General features: G+C 35.7%; 1 protein-coding gene across 1 annotated transcript in view; it reads right to left on the bottom strand.

Moving 5' to 3' along the window:
• Nucleotides 1-3,203: 3,203 nt before the first annotated feature.
• Nucleotides 3,204-23,138, bottom strand: part of ARNTL2 (aryl hydrocarbon receptor nuclear translocator like 2) — a 66,375-nt gene continuing 46,440 nt past the window's right edge. The window contains exons 7-14 of the mRNA XM_043441306.1: nt 22,193-22,433; nt 21,616-21,722; nt 21,309-21,459; nt 19,326-19,384; nt 18,032-18,140; nt 8,046-8,121; nt 6,352-6,460; nt 3,204-3,824 (exon numbers count right to left, since the gene is read on the bottom strand). Coding sequence (XP_043297241.1) covers nt 3,688-3,824; nt 6,352-6,460; nt 8,046-8,121; nt 18,032-18,140; nt 19,326-19,384; nt 21,309-21,459; nt 21,616-21,722; nt 22,193-22,433 — 989 coding nt within the window. The 3' untranslated portion in view covers nt 3,204-3,687. The remainder of the gene's footprint in view (nt 3,825-6,351; nt 6,461-8,045; nt 8,122-18,031; nt 18,141-19,325; nt 19,385-21,308; nt 21,460-21,615; nt 21,723-22,192; nt 22,434-23,138) is intronic.

Here is a 23,138-nt window from a genome sequence, read left to right as displayed (position 1 = left end):
TATAAATTTTGGTCTATTTAAAAATATCCACTTATTAAATGTCCAAGAGCAGGGCTGAAGAATGAAAATATAATGTGTATCACATGTATAATTTAAAACTTTCTAGTAGTCACATTAGGAAAGTAAGAAAATAAAATTAATTTTAATGTTTAATTTGGTATATCCAAAATATTATTTGAGTATGTAATCAATACAAACTTGTTATATTTTTTTTTTGAAAGGATACATGCACCTCAATGTTCATAACAATATTATTTACAATTGCCAAGATATGGAAGCAACCCAAGTGCTCATCAACAGATGAATGGAAGAAGGTGTCATAAATACACACAGAATGGGATACCACTCAGTCATGAAAGAGTGAACTTTTGCTATCTGCAGCAACATGGATGGATGGAGGGCGCTGCTGCTGCTGCTAAGTCGCTTCAGTCCTGTCCGACTCTGTGCGACCCCATAGACGGCAGCTCCTCCGTCCCTGGGATTCTCCAGGCAGGAGCACTGGGGTGGGTTGCCATTTCCTTCTGCGTGGAGGGCATTATGCTGGCCAGGATCTGCGCGCACATGGGCCAGCTTCTATGGGGAGGGAAAAAGTCAGGTTGCGAGCTGAAGGAGGAACACTGCCCAGGCCGTCCTCCCGACAAGGCCTCGGCCAGGAAGCGGGTTGGGTGGATGATGCGTGCCCAGCACCGTACAGCCAGCAGGGTCGAAGCGTTATGTGATATTTTATATTCCTTTTTTTTCATACTAAGTCTTTGAAATCTGGTATACATTTTATATTCACAGCACATTTCAATACATACGAGTCACGTTTCCAGTTTTCAGTAGCCACATGTGGCCAGTGGCTATCATAATGAACTGACTATATCCAGCATCTGACTATGGGTTCGAGACCTATGGGTGAGAATCATTACTCCATAGGAAGTAAACGGAGAGATCAAACCTCTTTTTACAAATAAGGAAACTGAGGTACAGAGAGGTAAAATGGCTTTCTTGAGGTCACACAGAGAAATTTAGTCTAGCAGGCTCTTCCAATCCAGGTAAGCCTCCCATGTAGGTAATTCTTAGAATTAAAAAAATAAATAAATAAAAGAGTATTCTTTTTAGGATATTTGATTAAATTGGTAGATATTTTCACCAACATGTAAGAAATTAATTGGTTCGAGTAAAAAAAAACAGTATAATGTAAAGCATAAAAAATTTGTCACTCCTACCAGCAATCAAATGTAAAGAGAATGCATTTTGAGGAAAGCACTGAACTTAGAGCTACAGTATCATACAATGCTTGGATTGAATTCCGGGTCCAGGGCAAGAAGATAAACATCAGAGTGGGTTACTAAAGGGTCAAAGCATTCAATTCAAAGGAATTCAATTACTATCCACCCATAAGTCTATGGAATAACCTCTCCTCTTACAAAGAGAGAGAACTGCTACCATGCAAACAGGAATGACCAGCTTCGAGAAAGTCTGCCTCTCAGATCCCTGGATCATGAGGGTTGCCCCCACCTCCTTGGGAGGTCAAGGGGCCACAGTGACCTATCCCACTACCACTGGCTTAGGCTGACTCTGGAGGTCTAACACAATCTGCAGTGGTCCAGACTCCTGAAATGTTACCTCTATAGGCAGACCTGTCTATCTGACTTAGAGAACAGGTGTATCTGTCATGCTTCTTCAGACTTAATTATCATGCTTGCGTGCATGTGGGCGTGTGTGTGCTCAGCAGTGTCCAACTCGGACTGTAGCCCACCAGGCTCCTCTGTCCATGGAGATTCTCCAGGCAAGAATACTGGAGTGGGTTGCCATTTCCTCCTCCAGGGAATCTTCCTGACCCGGGGATCAAACCCAAGTCTCTTGTGTCTTCTGCATTGGCAGGCAGGTCCTTTACCAATGAGCCACCTGGGAAGCCCCAACTATCATGCATAGGCTGCTACAAACCAATACCCCCATTTTGCAGGATTTCGTTGGCTTTGGCTTATTCTACACTTGAATGTCCCCCAAGTTCTCAAATGCCAGAACCAGGGGTGGTGCTGAACCTCTGACATTGCTGGAACACTGCATTGGCTCAAGACAACAGGTCAATACATCCCTGCCCACATGGCCTCTGCAAATGTCACATGTGAAGGAACATATGATTTTGGTTGTTGCCTATTACTATGTTGCCCATTAATGTGTCTGAAAGTTTAATCTACTGCAGCCTAAGGATATATGTGTAAGGTAAAAAGAATGCCTTGTTTGGTGAAAGGCTCTGAGGAAAATCTGCTGGAGAGGGATAGCGTGACACAGAAAACTGGAGTTGATCCCCAGGGGTTTCCCCATTAGTTTCCTAGCCTGTCTTACTTTTACTTGAGAGGCACAAAAGAGACTATATGGGAATACACTTGGTAAACTAGAAAGAGCTATTAAAACCATAGGTATTATGGAACCATTATAATATTACGGTATTATGATCTTCAAACATGTAGATATACATACAGTATTTTAAATATCCTTAATTCCTGCACTCAATTTGAGCCACTTCTAGATTACTGGTTTTAAAAATGCTCTCAATTTTTAATTATAGCTGGAAAATTGGTTTTCAGATTCTTTCTCATTGCCTCATGGTTTTTAAAATGTACTTGTCATTTATGTAATTACCTTTGGTTACAAGCAATAGTAACTGTAATTTCCTAATAATTTAGAGAGCCAACAACTAGTTCCTAGGTCACTTAACTAATCATTTAACTGAGACTATTGTTTTCCCAAATGTGTATAAATAAACTGGTTTACACACATTAAACATTAAAAGATATATAAACTTAATTGTGACATTATGCATGACATTGAATCTGCCTGGATCCACTTCTTCCACTAAGACTAATCTGTTGCTAAATACCTTTTCAGCATCAGAAACCTGTCCTATCTGTAATAAAAATCTTGAGTGGTTCTATTAAGAGTAAATCTTAATACTCTTGAGTATTAAGGCAAAGGCTAATCACTCAGCTTGAGGGCCCAAGATCTTTCCTTTTCTGTAAGCAAAGTTGACACTTTCTCAGCTTTTCCTTTTTTTGAGTTTTAAATAAGAGATCATCTCACTTAAAATCTATCTCAAAGTGCTCAACTGACCATAACTATTGTGGTTCTGTACTTGCCCAAGTCCACAAAGACTGAATACAGTATTCATTGTGATCACAATTATAAATTGCACTATCCCTTTAAATGTTCAAGTACTCACTGTTTTCTTAAAGTGGATAAGCCCTGTCCTCAGTGAAGGAAATATCTTAGGAATGGAAATGTTCCAAATTACACAAATCTTCTAAGTCAATTATAAATGAATCTCAGACACAAGGAAAATGTCCACACATTAAACTAACTCCCCAAATTCAAAACAACTGCACCATAAAATAAAAATAAAACCAAAACAAGATACATGTGGTATTCTTGGTTAAAAAGACTTTAGCAAAAATATAGCAACTAGTGGGTTTGAAGCCATGTCACTGACTAAAGCAGTCTATAGAAAATTCTGCGAATCTGAAGGGAAACATTACATTTCCCCAAACCCCTATCAAAGTCAGGAGCAAATCTATAAAAACTGGCAGACCATTAATAGGAATAAAAGATAAAAACAGTATACAAAGGATACAAAGACTATATAGTCTTTTGTAAATGAAATGCTTCAAGACTTTTCTCGTGTTTAGAGTTAAAAATCAAATGCTAGAGTGTCCAGTGGATGTCACTGAAGTCCCCGGGGCCTCCCAGGCCCCCCTCTGCTTCTAAGTAATTCATGAAGGCAGCCATGGCTGTGTCATCATTTTCACAGAGGGCTTCAAAGTCCAGCTGGACTCCTTCTCCTATCAAATTGAAATACAGGCTTGTGTAAGTACATTTGGAGATTAAAAAATGAGTTATCATCAAAAATGGCAAAGCAAGGTTAGGATACCATACAATGTATTATTGAAGGCAAAGCACACATTTTACAGATGCCAGATGTATTTTTTAATGGGTTGCCTATTTTTATAACAATCTGCTGTCAGATAAATTGCACTTCACTCATTTGATGCACATAAGGGAGTTAGTCTATGAGTTTTCTAATAAAAAATAAAAGCACTAAGAGGTACAGACTCTGAGACAGTTGGACATAAAGGGCTGGGGTTTATTCATGTGTGTATATAGAGCCTGGAAGGAGAAATTTAACTTTAATCTGCCTTGTGAAAATGCTTGTTTAACTCCAAAATGAGAAGACTGAGACAAAAGCATCACCTTCCAAAAATTTGAAAGACTCTTATAAAAGGAAGGAGTCCCCAAATTTTTGATTGAAAAAGGAAATAAAGAGGAACCATGGAAATGTGTTTTAAATCAGATACTGAAGAGGGTCTAGAAATTCATGGTTAAAACACAGCAAGAGATTAATCAAAGTTTTCTAGGTATCTTCCAAAGTACAAGAGAATTTAAGATGATTAATATGTGGTTTTTGGAGAAGGAAATGGCAACCCACTCCAGTATTCTTGCCTGGAGAATCCCATGGACAGAGGAGCCTGGCAGGCTACAGTCAACGGGATTGCAAAGAGTCAGACATGACTTAGTGACTGAGCACGCAATATGTGGTTTTTGTGAAGCTGAATGTCCAGGTTCCCTCAAGGCTTTTGATTCTCGGGCTTTCCCAGTGGCTCAGATGGTAAAGAATCTGCCTGCAATGCAGAAGACCTGGGTTTGATCGCTAAATTGGAAAGATCCTCTGGAGAAGGAAATAGCTACCCACTCCAGTATTCTTACCTGGAGAATTCTAGGGACAGAGGAGTCTGAAGGGCTACAGTCCATGGGGTCCGAAAGAGTCAACGACTGAGCGACTAACACTTTCACTTTCTTTTTTTCCCTCTGATTCTCTTTAACATTTATTTTCAGGAGATCAGAGTCAGTTATGGGAGCATAAAATTGTATCCCTTCAAGTTTCTTTATTTGGACTTTGCATAGGTATAGTTAAAATGAATAATTACATCTGAAACTTTTTATGATTGGTATCTTTTAAAAATCTTTTTCTGGAGAATGGAATTTTTCCCTAAACATGAGAGCGTTAGTTATATTTAAATTGTGTTTTAATAATACTCATAACAACTCAGTTGATAATCAGACTTTCAATGACAGGTCCATTAAGTAGACTGTGCTGTGTGTGCTCAGATGCTTAAGTTGTGTCCAACTCTTTGTGACCCTATGGACTGTAGCCCACCAGGCTCCTCTGTCTATGGGATTCTCCAGGCAAGAATACTGGAGTGGGTTGCCATGCTCTCTTCCAGGGGATCTTCCCGACCCAGGGATCAAACCTGCATCTCTCATGTCTCTTGTACTGGCAGGCAGGTTCTTTATCACTAGTGCCACCTAAGTAGCATGCACTTAAAAATTAACACTATGATTACTGTATTTAAGATCCTGAATGAAAAATCTTAGGGTTTTTTTTTTTTTATTAAAGTAGTTGATTTTATAATGTATTAGTTTTTGGTGTACAGCAAAGTGATTCGTATATACATATATATATATTCTTTTTCAGATTCTTCTCCATTATAGTTTATGATACTATATTGAATAGAGTTCCCTGTGCTATATGGTAGGGCCTTGTTGTTAACCTATTTTATATACAGCAGTTTGTATCTGCTAATCCCAAACTCCTAATTTATCCTCCCCTGCTTTTGTCCTTTGATAACCATATTTGTTTTCTGTTTGTAAGTCTACCTCTGTTATGTAAATAAGTTCATTTGTGTCTTTTTTTTAGATTCCATATATGTGATACTATGTGATATTTGTCTCTCTCTGTCTGATCTATTTAATATGATAATCTCTAGGTGCATCCATGTTGCTACAATGGCATTATTCCATTCTTTTTATGGCTGAGTAATATTCCATTGTGTGTATATATACCACATCTTCTTTATCCAGTCATCTGTTGATGGGCATTTAGGTTGCTTCCATGTCTTGGCTATTGTAAATAATGCTGCTACAAACATTGGGGTACATGTATTTTTTCAAATTAGTTTTCTCCATATATATGCCAAAGAGTGGGACTGCTGGATCATATGGTAGCTCTATTTTTAGTTTAAGGAACCTCCATATGTTCTCCATAGTCATTGTACCAATTTATGCTCCCACCAACAGGGTTGAAGGGTTCTCTTTTCTCCATGCCTTCTCCCACATATATTATTTGCAGAGTTTTTGATGACGGTCATCCTGACCAGTGTGAGGTGATATCTATCTCATTGTAGTTTGGGGGGAAAACTTAGTTTTAAAGCTGTTTGCATATTTAGAAATTTCCTAAACCTGAAACTATCATGATTAAAAAAAGAGTTTTTGGAAAACCAAAACGGTGGTCAGTTGTGAAAGAAATCTTACCGAGGAGTGGTTCATGACTGAGGGGAGGAACAACACTTTGGTTTTGCTTTGTAGCCTCTCGTTCCCCTATTTCAGATGGACTTAGGGTAATCACCTCCTTATTTGACATCTGTAATGACAAAATAAAAAGTTGTAAGTTTCCTATTTGAATGAAATAAAGATTTCTTAGCAGTTTTCATATGTGGGTGTGCTGTCATGAACAATATGGCAATTTGTACTTACTGAGTGTCCTGTGCTAAGTACTCCACAAATAAAATTTTTTTTTCATGTTACAAAGTATTGTGAGGTCAAGGATCTGAGGCCTAAAGAGTCTAATATCTTGTCTAAAGTGTTGGAGCCATGATTCTAACCCAAGTCCATCTGACTCCAAAGCTCCCACATTATTCATAATCATAACTAAAGTACACAATTACACATATAAGGGAAAGTTTTAGATTAAGAAGGAAAAACATTTCAGTATTTTTTAAATGATGGTAAACTATATCTCATTCAAAGCTACAATGGGAAATAGTGCTTTGGAATAGGGAATGTATTAAACCAGAGACTTTTACCAAAAAGTTGTCATAGTGTTACACAGACATAGGCCAAGCAATCTGATGTTGAATATAGCTCATCAAAAGAAATCATTTACCTATATTGTCTGATTCAGTTGATAAACTTAATCACAATGCCTACATAACATACACTACTCAGAGATTCTTGTGGGCTACAAGGACTTAAATCCCTGTTTCTGGTATATAGTCTGGCACAAAATGCATACCCAATAAACAGGTGTCAAATGTATGAGTAAAACTTGAAAATACCAGAACAAAAGTCTATGTTAATATAAAAAGATATTTTCAGGTTCCCTTTTGTCCCTAGTCAGATTTAATTTCTCTTCTCTCCTATATTCTTATGTGCTGTGTGCTATGTCACTTCAGTTGTGTCTGATTCTTTTCGACCCCATGGACTGTAGCCCACTAGGCTCCTCGGTCCATGGGATTTCCCAGGGATGAAATCCAAGTCTCTTGTCTCCTACGTTGATGGGTGGGTTCTTTACCACCAGCGCCACCTGGGAAGTATACCTACTTTAGAGCATTTTGTTATCTGGGATACATCACAATTATATTATATGTGGGTCTTCCATATATTCAGTGCTATGTTCAGTACACACATCTTGTATGTACTTCAAATGGCTAATATTTGTTCAATTGAATTAAATAGTAGGTAATACTTATTTCGTAGCTTATATTAAACTTTTTTCCAGACCATAAGGAGTACTTTTAATCCATAGACTTGGAGTTTATTAAAATAACAGTAATAACTGTTATTTATTGAGCATATACTATGTCCTAGGAACTGTGAGGTTTTTTTGTTTCTTTGTGTATTAAATCATTTAATTCACACATCACTTTAAGAAACTGGAGCTATTATTAATCCCTGTTTTACAAGTGAGGAAGCTGAGGTGCAGAGGTTAAAAAACACACAGGAGGTTATCCCAGCAGTAAGTGAATCAAACTTGGACCCAGACATTATGGTCCCAGAAACTTCACTATTAACCACTATTCTACATTGCCTCTTAAGAACTGTGGAAAGAGATCCTTTTTTTTTTTTTTTTTTACAGGATGGCCTCTTTTCTCAAAAGAAATAATCAACAAGGACCAATTTTATCATTCATTTATTTCATGAATATTATCACTTACGATAGTACTTACATTCCTGCAGTTTAGAGTGTGTGTATCTTTCAATAAATCTATTGGACTTGAATCAAGGGATGAAGATGACTGTAACCTTCAAAAATGACACATAAAACATGTTATATGTCTATTTATATATATTTTAGAGAAATTTCTCTTCTGAATGCAGTCTACTGATAAAAATACAGGGAGGAACATAAAGACTGAATATCACAACAGTTTTCATCATTAGACTGACTTGTTCAGAGCCAGACATAAATTTGACAACAGAGTGCTGAGAACGCTATAGTAAACAGAAACATAAACCCCAAGGTGAAAGCTCTTAAGTAAATCATGTTACCTGTCTTAATACAACATGTTGCATAGTAATGGAACAATTACATAGTTCAAAATAGGCACTGACATCAAGAGTCAGTTCTTACCAGGATACTAAAAAGCAGAACTAGAGTAAAGAAAGATTTCCTAACATTCTGCAACCTTTTCTTTAAGTGGAAAATATGTCATGTTTTTATTATAATAGTTCATCTCCAGGTACAACATCAATGAAACACATGAAGACAAAAACATAATCATAGGCTTTTGAAGAGATAACAAATCTCTTCAAAACTTAATATGTAAAATTTATGGTGTTATATATTACTAAATGCTCAATTAGTGCTCATTATGTGATACATAATGGCATAAACATAACTTTATGGCCTTGTGTATTCCCAAGGATGCAGCTAACAAGAAATTATAGAGGGAGAAATCAAAACAGAAAAATGAAATGAATTAGGTAGGAAACACAGATGAAAAGATTAGTGACATGTCTTGGAGATTTTTCACAATGTAATGTATATAGCTTGGCTGACTTCCCATTCTGTGGTTCAAGCTTTAAAATCATCAACCACTCAATTAGCCCTTGTTTAAAGATGAAAGAAGCTAACTTCCCCTAACCATGCATGTCACTACCAGATTCTGAAATATGGCTTTCTTCATATTAGTTTACTGGGCAAAAACATGCTATTTAACTTCACCTCAGTCCCTTTTAACTAACTTAAAACCCTGTTGCTCAGTGGCCTGATCTCTTCCTCAGTGAATCTCCTTGTTGTTTGCTGAAACCAGCATGCTTTCTCCTACTCAACTCCGTACACTGGCCAAGGTGCCTCCATACACCGCACCGTGCACATTCTAATAGTTCCCAGCTAGCAACGTCTAGCTCAATTTTTGCTTTCCTTATGCTGCCCTTCCAGCATATACAGTCAAATGATTTTCATCGAGGGTGCCAAGACCATTCAGTGGGAGAAGGAATAGTCTTTTCAGCAAATTATGTGAGAAAACTGGATATCCATATGCAGACAAAGAGAGTTGGACTATAACCCTATTCAGAGTAATTTTCTTGGTTGAACTTTGTGCTACTTAGTACAAATATTTACAATTTACTTCAGAAATACATTTTAGAGCTATTATAGAAAACTCCAAAGAGATATAAAAGTAGATAATATAATGAAATCGCATACACCCACCAAACAGCTTCAGTAATTGTCCTTTCTCACCTAATAACAATGTATGAGATATAAAATTTTAAACGTTTTTGTGTAGGATGTAAAATTAATATAAATATAAATGTATTATATGTAAATGATTAATAACATCATTCTAGATGCTCCTATTCTTATTTTTTCTGCATTTGATAAAATATTCTCAGAGAAATGTTAATATGTCTCACTATGATTATATTTTTTCTTTATGATTATATATCTTTTAAAAATTTATTTATTTTTTTATTGAAGGATAATTGCTTTACAGAATTTTGTTGTTTTCTGTCAAACCTCAACATGAACCAGCCATAGGCATACATATATCCCCTCCCTATTGAACCTCCCTCCCATCTTCTTCCCCATCCCACCCCTCTAGGTTGATACAGAGCCCCTGTTTGAGTTTCCTGAGCCAGACAGCAAATTCCTGTTGGCTATCTATTTTACATATGGTAATGTAAGTTTCCATGTTACTCTTTCCATACATCTCACCTTTTCCTCCCCTCTCCCCATGTCCATAAGTCTATTCTTTATGTCTGTTTCTCCACTGCTGCCCTGTAAATAAATTTTTCAGTACCATTTTTCTAGATTCCATACATATTCATTAGAATATGATATTTATCTTTCTCTTTCTGACTTAGTCACTCTGTGTAATAGGTTCTAGGTTCATCCACCTCATTAGAACTGGCTCCAAAGCATTCCTTCTTATGTCTGAGTAATATTCCATTATGCATATGTGCCACAACTTCTTTATCCATTCATTTGTCAATGGACATCTAAGTTGCTTCCATGTTCTAGCTATTGGAAATAGTGCTGCAATGAACAATGGGATACATGTGTCTTTTGCAATTTTGGTTTCCTCAGGGTATATGCCTAGGAGTGGGATTGCTGGGTCATATGGTGGTTTTATTCCTAGTTTTTTAAGGAATCTCCATACCGTCTTCCATAGTGGCTATATCAGTTTACATTCCCACCAACAGTGCAAGAGCATTCCTTTTCTCCACACCCTCTCCAGCATTTATTGTTTGTAGACGTTTTGATGATGACCATTCTGACTGGTGTGAGGTGATATCTCATTGTAGTTTTGATTTGCATTTCTCTAATAATGAGCCATGTTGAGCATCTTTTCATGTGTTTGTTAGCCATCTGTATGTCTCCTTTGGAGAAATGTCTGTTTAGGTCTTTTTCCCATTTTTTGATTGGGTTGTCTGTTTTTCTGGTATTGAGTTGTATGAGCTGCTTTGTATATTTTGGAAATTAATCCTTTGTCAGTTGTTTCATTTGCTATTATTTTCTCCCATTCTGAGGGCTGTCTTTTCACCTTGCTTATAGTTTCCTTTGCCGTGCAAAAGCTTTTAAGTTTAATCAGGTCCCACTTGTTTACTTTTGTTTTTATTTCCATTACTCTAGGAGGTGGGTCATAGAGGATCTTACTTTGATTTATGTCATCAAGTGTTCTGCTTATGTTTTCCTCTAAGAGTTTTATAGTTTCTGGTCTTACATTTAGATCTTTAATCCATTTTGAGTTTCTTTGTGTATGGTGTTAGGAAGTGTTCTAATTTCATTTGTTTACATGTAGCTGTCCATTGATTGAAGAGGCTGTCTTTGCCCCATTGTATATTCTTGCCTCCTCTGTCAAAAATAAGGTACCCTTAGGTGCATGGGTTTTTTCTGGGCTTTCTATCTTGTTCCATTGGTCTATATTTCTGTTTTTGTGCCAGTACCATACTGTCTTGATGACTGTAGCTTTGTAGTATAATCTGAAGTCAGGAAGGTTGATTCCTCCAGCTCCACTCTTCTTAAGAGTGCTTTGGCTATTCAGGGTCTTTTGTGTTTCCATATGAATTGTGAAATTTTTTGTTCTAGTTCTGTGAAAAATGCCATTGGTAATTTGATAGGGATCACATTGAATCTGTAGATCGTGTTTGGTAGTATAGTCATTTTCACAATATTGATTCTTCCTACCCAGGAACATGGAATATCTCTCCATCTGTTTATGTCATCTTTGATTTCTTTCATCAGTGTCTTACAATTTTCTATGTACAGTTCTTTTGTCTTCCTAGGTAAGTTTATTCCCAGATATTTAATTCTTTGTTTGTTTGCAATGGTGAATGGGATTTATTCCTTAATTTCGCTTTCAGATTTTTCATTGTTAATATATAGAAATGCAAGTGATATCTGTGTATTGATTTTGTATCCTGCAACTTTTCTAAATTCACTGATCAGCTCTAGTAATTTTCTGATACAATCTTTAGGGTTTTCTATGTACAGTTTCATGTCAACTGCAAACAGTGAGAGCTTTACTTCTTTTCCCATCTGGATTTGTTTTATTTCTTTTTCTTCTTTGACGGCTGTAGCTAGGACTTCCAGAACAATGTTGAATAATAGTGGTGACAGTGGACACCCTTGTCTTGTTCCTGATTTTAGGGGGAATGTTCTCAGTTTTTCACCATTGAGAATAATGTTTGCTGTAGGCTTATCATATATGGTCTTTACTGTGTTCAGGTAGGTTCCTTCTATGCCCATTTTTTTTGAAGAGTTTTAATCATAAATGGGTGATGAATTTTGTCAAAGGCTTTTTCTGCATCTATTGAGATGATCATGTGGTTTTTACCTTTCAATTTGTTAATATGGTGTGTCACATTGATTGATTTGCCTATATTGAATAATCCTTGCATCCCGGGAATAAACCCAACTTAATTATGGTGTGTGAGCTTTTTGATATGTTGCAGAATTCTGTTTGCTAAAATTTTTTTGAGGATTTTTGCATCCATGTCCATCAGTGACATTGGCCTGTAGTTTTTTCTTTTTATGTTGTCTTTGTCCGGTTTGGGTATCAGGGTGGTGGTGAACTCGTAGAATGAGTTTGGAAGTGTTCCTTCCTCTGCAATTTTTGGAAAGAGTTTTAGAAGGATTAGCATTAGCTCTTCTTTAAATGCTTGATAGAATTCTCCTGTGAAGCCATCTGGTCCTGGCTTTTGTTTTTTGGGAGATTTTTGATCACAGCTTCAGTTTCAGTGCTTGTGATTGGGTTGTTCATAATTTCTATTTTATCCTGGTTCAGTCTTGCAAAATTTAACTTTTCTAAGAATCTGTCCATTTCTTCCAGGTTATCCATTTTATTGCCATATAGTTGTTCATAATAGTCTCTTATAATCCTTTATATTTCTGCATCGTCTGTTGTAACCTCTCCTTTTTCATTTCTAATTTTGTTGATTTGATTATTCTCTCTTTTTTTCTTGATGTGTCTGGCTAAAGGTTTGTCAACTTTGTTTATCTTCTCAAAGAACCAGCTTTTAGTTTTATTAATCTTTACTATTGTTTCTTTCATTTCTTTTTCATTATTTCTGCTCAGATCATTATGATTTCTTTCCTTCTACTAATTTTGGGGGTTTTTTGTTCTTCTTTTTCCAGTTGTTTTAGGAGTAAAGTTAGGTTGTCTATTCGATGTTTTTCTTGTTTCTTGAGTAGGACTGTATTGCTATAAACTTCCCTCTTAGAACTGCTTTTACTGCATCCCATAGGTTTTGAGTTGTGTTTTCATTGTCATTTGTTTCTAGAATTTCTTTTATTTCCCTTTTGATTTCTTCAGTAACCTTTTGGTTATTTAGATACTTGTTTAATCTCCATGTGTTTGTGTTTCTTACAGTTTTTTTCCTTGTAATTGATATCTAGTCTCATAGTGTTGTGGTCAGAGAAGATGCCTGATACAATTTCAATTTTCTTAAATTTACTGAGGTTTAATTTATGACCCAAGATGTGGTCTATCCTGGAGAATATTCCATGTACACTTGAGAAGAAGGTGTTTTCTTCTGCATTTGGATGGAAAGTCCTGAAGATATCAATGAGACCCATCTCATCTGATGTATCATTTAAGACTTGTGTTTCCTTATTAATTTTCTGTTTTGATGATCTGTCCATTGGTGTGAGCAGGGTGTTAAACTCTCCTACTATTATTGTGCTACTGTCAATTTCTCCTTTTAAGTCTGTTAGTGTTTGTCTTATGTATTGAGGTGCTCCTATTTCAGTGCATAGGTACTTACAATTGTTATGTCTTCCCCTTGGATTGATCCCTTGATCATTATGTACTGTCCTTCCTTATCTCTTGTAATCTTCTTTATTTTAAGGTCTACTTTGTCTGATATGAGGATTGCTACTCCAGTTTTCTTTTGCTTCCTATTTGCATGGAATATATTTTTCCATCCTCTCACTTTCGGTCTATATATGTCTTTAGGTCTGAAGTGTGTTTCTTGTAGACAGCATATATGGGTTTTGTTTTTGTATCCATTCAGCCAGTCTGTGTCTTTTGGTTGGAGCATTTAATCCACTTACATTTAAAGTAATTATTGATATATATGTTCCTATTGCTGTTTTCTTAATTGTTTGGGGTTTGTTTTTGCAGATCTTTTTCTTCTCTTGTATTTCTTGACTATGTAAGTCCATTTAACATTTGTTGTAAAGCTGGTTTGGTGGTACTGAATTATCTTAACTTTTGCTTATCTGAAAAGCTTTTGATTTCTTCATCAATTTTGAATGAGGTCCTTGACGGGTACAGTAATCTTGGTTGTAGATTTTTCCCTTTCAGTACTTTAAATATATCCTGCCATTCCGTTCTGGCCTGCAGAGTTTCTGCTGAAAGATCAGCTGTTAAGCATATGGGATTTCCCTTGTATATTACTTGTTGCTTTTCCCTTGCTGCTTTTAATATTCTTTCTTTGTGTGTTTAGTCTTTGTCTGTTTTAGTATGTGTTGTGGTGTTATTTCTCCTTGGATTTATCCTGTATGGGACTCTTCCTGTCTGTTGGGCTTGATTGACTATTTTCTTTTCCATGTTGGGAAAATTTTCAACTATAATCTCTTCAAACATTTTCTCATACCCTTTCTTTTTCTCTTCTTCTTCTGAGACCCCTTTCGAATGTTGGTGCATTTGATATTGTCCCAGGTATCTCTGAGACTATCCTCAATTCTTTGCATTCTTTTTACTTTATTCTGCTCTTCCAAAGTTATTTCCTCCATTTTATCTTCCAGCTCACTGATTCATTTTTCTGCTTCAGATATTGTGCTATTGGTCCGTTCTAGAGTATTTTTAATTTCAGTAATTGTTTGTCTCTGTATGTTTATTCTTTAATTCTTCTAGGTCTTTGTTAATTGATTCTTGCATTTTCTCCATTTTGTTTCCAAGGTTTTTGATCATCTTTACTATCATTATTCTGAACTCTTTTTTCAGGTAGTTTGCCTATTTCCTCTTCATATATTTGGACTTCTGTGTTTCTAGTTTGACCTTCATTTGTGTAATATTTTTCTGCCTTATCATTATCTTTTTTTAACTTACTGTGTTTGAGGTCTCTTTTCCAGTCTTCAAGGTTGAATTCTTTCTTCCTTTTGGCCCTGGTAAGTTTGGTCCAGTAGTTTGTGTAAGCTTCGTATAGGGTGAGATTTGTGCTGAATTTTTGTTTGTTTGCTTGCTTGTTTATTTTTCCTCTGATGGGCAAGGCTGAGTGAGGTGGTAATCTGTCTGCTGATAATTGGGTTTGTATTTTTGCTTTGTTTATTGTTTAGACGAGGCGTCCTGCACAAGCTGTTACTGGTAGTTGGGTGTTTCTGGGTGTTGTAGTCAAGTGGTTTCCTTTGTGTGAGTTCTCACTATTTGATACTCCCTAGGGTTAATTCTCTGGTAGTCTAGGGTCTTGGAGTCAGTGCTCCTACTCCAAAGGCTCAGGGCTTGATCTCTCTGATGACGTGTTCAGTGGTGGAGAGGTGGAGTTTCCTCCTGGACATGATCCCCTCAATCTCCTACCCTCCTCCCCAGCCAGGGAGATCGCCAGACGTGCACTGGTCAACCTGCTTTGCCCTGGCCTCGCTTATCAGGGTGGCCCAGGTACCAGAAGGAGGCGGCCACAGCAGCCTGGCCTCAAATCCCACAAACTCGAGATGCGGGCCCACTGGCCACTCTCTCCAGAGGTGCCAAGTCTGGAGCACCCACAACCATGAATCAGGGAAGCAACACAGGCGGCTGCGGCTGCGGCTGCTGATTATATATCTTTTTTTCTGATTTTTGCTTTATGTTCTTTGTTTCTTTGTTGTTAGATGTCTAATGGTTTATGATGTCTATTTTCTTTGTGAATTGTACCTTTTGTTGTTAAAAATATTCATCCTTGTTTCATTTAAAAATAAATTAATTCTAAAAAATTGTCCTTTCCTAATTGGGTTAAATGTATTTAACCCAAACTCATACTTCCCCTTTCTTCCCAGACACTTCACCACTTAATCTGTAAATACTTCTCACTGGAGAAATACTGATTTAATTGATTATGGGGTACTGCCCATGATATAACTGTTTTCTTGGGCTATTATACCTACCTCTTAAAAACTTGAATTCCACAACATTATTTTTCTAACATCTAAGGAAATTCTGAGTTCAAAATTAATCTAAAACCTGCCTAACGGGTTTTAGATGAGTAATTAGGGGCCTGTATATATGCATATTCACATATATCCACACATATCTTTTTTTCTTATGAAAGTGGAAATGAAGTTGCTCAGTTGTGTCTGACTCTTTGCAATTCCATGGACTGCTGCCTACCACACTCCTCTGTCCATGGCATTTTCCAGGCAAGAGAGCTACAGTGGGTTGCCATTTCCTTCTCAGGGGAATCTTCCTGACCCAGAGATCGAACCCGGGTCTCCTGCATTGCAGGCAGATACTTTACTGTCTGAGCCACCAGGAAAGCCCATAATACTATTCTTTTGTTCTATTTTTGTGCTTTTTTCTATTAACCATATAAAGTTCTTTCCATATTAGCATAAATAGGGCTACCTAATATTTAACTGTTGCAAAGTATAACATTGTATGGATACACCATAATAAGTTGTGGTTATGATAAATATTTAAATCCCTACTGTAGATAAGTGCAGCAAGGAACAGTCTTATTCATGGATCTTTTTGCAGTTGTAAAAGAATATTTGCTTCTGAGGTAGGGTTGTTGAGTCTATGATTATATACAACTACATTTTTTATGGGTATTATTAAATTACCCTCCAAGAGCCTTCACTAATTTATACTCCCATGGACAGTTTGACTGTTTCCTCACACTCTCACTAGTATTATCAAACTTGCAAACTTTTGACCATCTCCTAAATGAAAATGGGTATCTTATTATCATTTAATTTTGTGCGTGTATATACATATATATATAATTTTAACTATGAGTGGGGTTAAACAATTTTTAAAGTTTCTTAGCCATTTGTTTTTTTCCAAGTCTACTCTCCAACTTTTTTTTTAATATTGAGCTATTTTTAAAACTTCCTTGACAACTATATTCTTTATACTACCCATAAAGTTTTATATATATAATTATATAAAATTTATGATATATAAAGTTTAATATAACATTCAATAACTTTATACTATAAAATTCTCCAGCAGTTCAGTTCAGTCACTCAGTCATGTCCGATTCTTTGTGACCCCATGGACTGTAGCACACCAGGCCTCCCTGTCCATCACCAACTCCTGGAGTTTACTCAAACTCATGTCCATTGAGACGGTGATGCCATCAAACCATTTCATCCTCTGTCGTCCCCTTCTCCTCCTGCCTTCAATACTTTCCACCATCAGGGTCTTTTCAAATGAGTCAGTTCTTCACATCAGGTGACCAAAGTATTGACGTTTCAGCTTCAGCATCAGTCCCTCCAGTGAATATTCAGGACTGATTTCCTTTAGGATGGACTGGTTGGATCGCCTTGCAGTCCAAGGGACTCTCAAGTGTCTTCTCCAACACCACAGTTTAACAGCATCGATTCTTTGGCACTCAGCTTTCTTTATAGTCCAATTCTCACATCCATACATGACTACTGGAAAAACCATAGCTTTGACTAAACGGACCTCTGTTGGCAAAGTAATGACTCTGCTTTTTAATATGCTGTCTAGGTTGGTTGCTTCCTGTTGCTTCCTGACCTGCATACAGATTTCGTAGGAGGCAGGTCAGGTGGTCTGGTATTCCCATCTCTTTAAGAATTTTCCAGTTTGTTGTGATCCACACAGTCAAAAGTTTCATATATTAAGATAATTAGTATATTTTATCGTATATAATACATATATTTTCTAAGGCTTATAATTTGTCTTTTAACCTTTAACCTTGTTAATTACAATGGTTATAGTTACGTTTGAGTTTTTATACAATTAAATTTATCCATTTTTATCTTAATGAGTTCCAGGTTCTATGCAATGTATAGGAAGAAGTATAGAAGTATACAGATGTATATAGAAGTATACAGATGTATATAGATGTATACAGATGTATACAGATGTATATAGATGTATATAGAAGACTTTCCAAACTAAGTTGCTACTATAAAAGTGATCTCTTCCATTATGTTATTAAACTGGTTACTGTTTGCATATAGGAAACCTATTGATTTTTTAATATTTGTATGGTTAATAAGATGATGATTCTACTTGTGAAAGTATTTACAGTAATCAAACATTACCTTTGTAAGTCCAGAAGTTCACTTGCAACATCTGTTCCAATACTACCAGCACCAAGTAATATTTCCGTAGATGTTCCAGGCACACTAATAAAAGACTGTCTAGAGGATCCTAAATCATAACAAAAGATTCAACTGAGGACTTTAAAAAGTATATAACTTAATCAATATATTTTTTTCAATTCAAATATATCTCCTATTTCCCTCTTTAAAAGAAACAAACCAGCTGCATCCTAAAATGTTAGAAAGATTCCTGTTTACATTACAAACATTCTCATAATGGTTTAAGATGCTTATAAAGACTGATATGAATCAAGTATGTGGGAAGTCACTGAGGGGTCAATCATGACCTGTAACCCTTGAGTACAGACAGTTCCTTCACACTTTAACCTCCACACTAAAGGCAGAGCAATTCCATTTTTTTCCTTTTATTGATATATAGTTGATTTATAATATTGTTAGTTCCCAGTGTACAGCAAAGTGATTCAGTTGTACATATATATGTGTATCTATATTCTTTTTCAGATTCTCTTCCATTATAGGTTATTACAAGATATTACTACAGTTCCCTGTGCTATATAAGAAATTCTTATTATGTTACATATAGCTATGTGTATCTGTTAATCCCATACTCCTAATTTAACCCTCTCAACCCCACTATTTCCCCTGTGGTAACCATAAATTTGCTTTCTATGTCTGTGAGTCTATTTCTGTTTGGTAAATATGTTTAAGAGTATTATTTTTTTAGATCCCACCTATAAGTGATATCATATTTGTCTTTCTCTGACTTACCTCACTTAGTATGACAATCTCTGGGTCCATCCATATTGCTGCAAATCGCAATGTTTCATTCTTTTTTATGGCTGAATACGACTCTACTGTTAATATTTCCTAATACATTAATTTTTCTTAATGCAAATAATATATTAACATATTCCTGTGGTGAACAGCTATGATAACTTCCCCTTGGTGCTTTTCATGAATTGGACCAACAGACATTTAAGCGCTCTAATATACAAGGAACTATGCTAGCAGCTGCTGGTTCATAATAAGTAAAACACCATTTCTGCTCTTAAGGGACTCACAGTCTAGTGGTGAGCCAGTTGAGTGAACAACTTATTGCAATACAATAAAAGATTATAACAGAAGTGTGACCAAAGTACTGTGGGAATTCTGAGGAGGATAACTCAACCCATTGAAATCTTTTCAAGTTCACTTAGAAATTTTTCCCTCTCCAAGACAGATAAAGATGATAACTTTCTTAGTAATAAGTCTTCACACCTAAAACTAAGCTTACCTTCTGATGACTGAGAGCTGCAAGGAAGCAATGATGTTTCTCCAGCATCATTATGTCCCCTACAATTCAGAAACACCGTAGGTGATTTTTTTAAGGTGAAGGAAAATGTTAAAGCAACTACATTAAGCTCTGTGTATCTGAATGGCCAGTTCTTGACCCACTAGTGTTTTATATGCATATTGTTAATATCACCACCAGATATTGAGGTATTGATGTGCTAAGTACCAGGGCTTTTGCCAGATGCCATATTACCCTGTAATGTATATGTTCTCACAGATACAAATTCTCAGTTCATAGTCTAATGATAAGAAGGCAAGAGTTATTGGGATGAGTAATAGAATTATCAGGATGGGTAATTAGTACCTACTGTAAGTACTAACTGAACTGAACTGAACTGAACTGCAGGTACTAAGAATTGGAGGGGCTTTTTAAAAAAACTAAATATTTCAGATAAGGAAATAGAATTGGGTTGATAAAACCTTATAGCAATTTTAAATAAAACATAGAAAAATAATACTTGGAATGGGGCCATGCTAGCATATTGAGCATATCAAGAAAAGCTGGCTCTTTCTTTAGACCGACATAGCCATAGACCAGGGCTTGGAAGGCAGTGAATGGTCTGGATTTCTGCTTATCCCTCAGCCAAATATTTTTATACAAGTATATGTGGTCCCAAAGTTTAGAAGATGGACATGAAAAAATGATGTGGAGGCCAAAATGACTTCTAACAATTATGTGCTTATGTGCTTATTTGCTCAGTTATATCCGACAAAAGTCTTTGCAGCCCCATGGACTGTAGCCTGTCAGGCTCCTCTGTCCATGGGGATTCTCTAGGCATGAATACTGGAGTGGGTTGCCATGCCCTCCTTGAGGGGATCTTCCCAAGCCAGGGATCAAACTCAGGCCTGCCATATTGCAGGTGGATTCTTTACCATCTGAGCCACTAGTGAAGCCTTCTTACAATTATAAACAGTTTAAAGCCACATCCACAGTGTTTTTTGGAAGGACAAAAGAAGGTCATGAAGGGTAGGAAAAAACTGAATAAACGCATCTACTGTCACATTTTATACCAAGCCAAAAGGAATTTATTACAAAAGGGCAAACTTTTAGCTTAATTCTGAGAACTAATGCCAATGAGCAGTGAATGAATTACTCAAAATATATACTCAAGTTACAAAGCCAGGGGATCACATGGGTTTTTTTAAATTGAAGTATAGTTGATTTACAATGATTCATGTGTATAGCAAAGTGATTTTTCTTTTTCAGTTTCTTTTCCATTATATCATAGGTTATTAAAAGATATTGCATATAGTTCTCTGTGTGATATAGTAGGTCCTTGTTCATCTATTTTATATATAGTAGTTTGTATTTATTAATCATCAATTCCCAATTTATTCCCTCCCTTTCTTCTTTGGCAACTATGTTTGCTTTCTATGTGAGTTTCTTTCTATTTTGTAAATAAGTTCATTTGTGTAATTCTTTAATTAATTAATTTTTTGGAGGGTAAAATCTCAATTTTTTATTGAGATATAATTGACATAACATTATATTAGTTTCAGGTGTACAAGATAATGATTTAATATTTGCATATATTGAAAAATATTCACCACAAAAGTCTAATTAACACCTGTCATTGCACATAGTTACAATTTTTATCCTTGTGATGAGAACTTTTTAAAAAAATTAATTTTTTTGAATTGGAGTATAATTGCTTTACAATGTTTAGTTTCTACTGTATTTATAATTTTTAAAGATTCTATTAATATATGTAAGTGATATCATATATTTGTCTTTTTCTGTCTGACTTACTTCACTTAGTAGGATAATCTCTAGGTCTACTCATGTTGCTGCAAATGGCATTAACTCAAGTTATAAAGCCAGAGAATCAAATAGTTTTAATGACTTAGCAAGATGAAAGGAGAGAAACAAAGATACTCATTTGAAATTAATAAAAAGGTCTTAACAACATAAAATATTACTTACAAAACTAAAGTGTTGACAGACACAATATATTCCAGTTCTTTGGTCCAAGGATTTGTGAAACTAAACCACTGGCTTTTTAAAGTTACGAAAGACCCATCTTTTGCTCTGAATTTGTACGAATCTGTAAATATTTTCTCTTTACTCTGTAGAACTTAATAAGAAAAGATAATAATCAGCATAACAGTTTACCACTGTATAAATCAGTCCTTTAAGGATTAGCTCAAGGTTCAGATTTCACAGGAATGAAAAATTAAGAGCTGAAGCTATAATTAAAAAGTACTAAAAGACAACCCCACTCAAGGCATACCTGCTTTGTGCTTGTCAGTCAAATTACTATGGTCATCCTGATGAAAATATTCATAACAAGAAGTTCCCAAGAGTTCCTGAGGCAGATATCCTAAAATTGCTGTTGCCCTAGTTTTAAAATTAAAGGTAAAGTTTAGAATTGGTGAATGTATCCCCTTCTGGAAGATTGCTTTTCCATACATGGTCAGGACAGTAGAGATGTGGACCAGGAGATGAGTAACCCTTAGCTTCACTGGGCTCCCTTTGGCTGCCCTAGACCCAGATTAGAGTTGCAAAGCAGAATGGACACCCAGGCACCAGGCTGCTCCAGAGGCCACCTACCTAATCCACAGTATGCTGGTCTCACCATGCATCAATAAAACTGTGGCCATAGGCCATGCACAGTTTCTGCCCCACTGGCTAAGAAATATTTTAAGTTTACAATTTGGTTACAGATGTATCCATATCCTTATTTCATTTAAGCTTTATTTCCTATTCTAAAGCTTAAAAAAAAAAATCCAGCCATGCTACTAAGCCACATCTTTAGTAGCCTTAAATACCCCATTGAACTCTAATCAGTATGGCAAATAAATATTTACCTTTGATCAACATAGACAAATTTTCCATTAACTGCAAAACGGGTAATAAATTCAGTTGGTTTCACTTTAATCTCGCCGCTGTTCTGTGGGACAATATGTGGACGTAGTCTTCCAAAGGCAACAAGGCAGGTGAAATTACTCCTGTCTTTCTTATTGTCCCTTTCTTCTTCCATTCCAGCAATATTTGGAGGCCAGCTTCTCAAGTAACCAGTGCAGTGGATAGTACAGAATTTTCTGTGATCTAATTCAAAGGTTTAAAAAAAAGAGCATTTGTCAACTATATTGCAATAAAACTAAAAAAATATAAAAATTTTAAAAGCATTTCAATCATTATGAGTAAATTCATTACACTGACATTTATATTAGTTATGATTCTGCTAAGAAATAGCCTTTATGCTAAATATGAAAAGGAAATAGGTTGGCATTAAAAAGAAAGCATCGATCATGTTTACTTAACAACTTAATTCCTAATGGGTTATTTTTCTCAAGAACTAAACTATATGTCCTACATCAAAAGGATTGTTTTAATTTCAGTTTAAACAGATCCATAGCTATTTCATTATTTCCAAGTTAATTTTTTAAATTACAGTAATTTATATGTTAAAAACTGTTAAACTTCATACCCCCTTGCTCTTTGCTACAGAAGTATTATTTTCAGCTTATTTAAATTGTGGTATATTATAATTTATATTCATAAATTTAAAGGATACATGAATATATTCTTAAATTTCTTATGTTAGCATTTATAATGGCTAATAGATACATATTATAATATAGAAACATTTCAGGGAACATTCAGAGATATTTATCATAAAATGTATAAAAATAAAACTTGACTAAACTTTCAAAAAAAATCTAAAGCAATTAAGTCATAAGAAAACACTCATCAGACAGATTCAACCAGGTAAATTAAAAATTGGAAATAATCCATATGTGCAAATATCAG

The sequence above is a fragment of the Cervus canadensis genome, chromosome 21, assembly GCF_019320065.1.
Source record: "Cervus canadensis isolate Bull #8, Minnesota chromosome 21, ASM1932006v1, whole genome shotgun sequence".
In the NCBI taxonomy this organism is placed as follows: Eukaryota; Metazoa; Chordata; class Mammalia; order Artiodactyla; family Cervidae; genus Cervus; species Cervus canadensis.
This window is presented reverse-complemented; position numbering and strand designations above follow the sequence as displayed.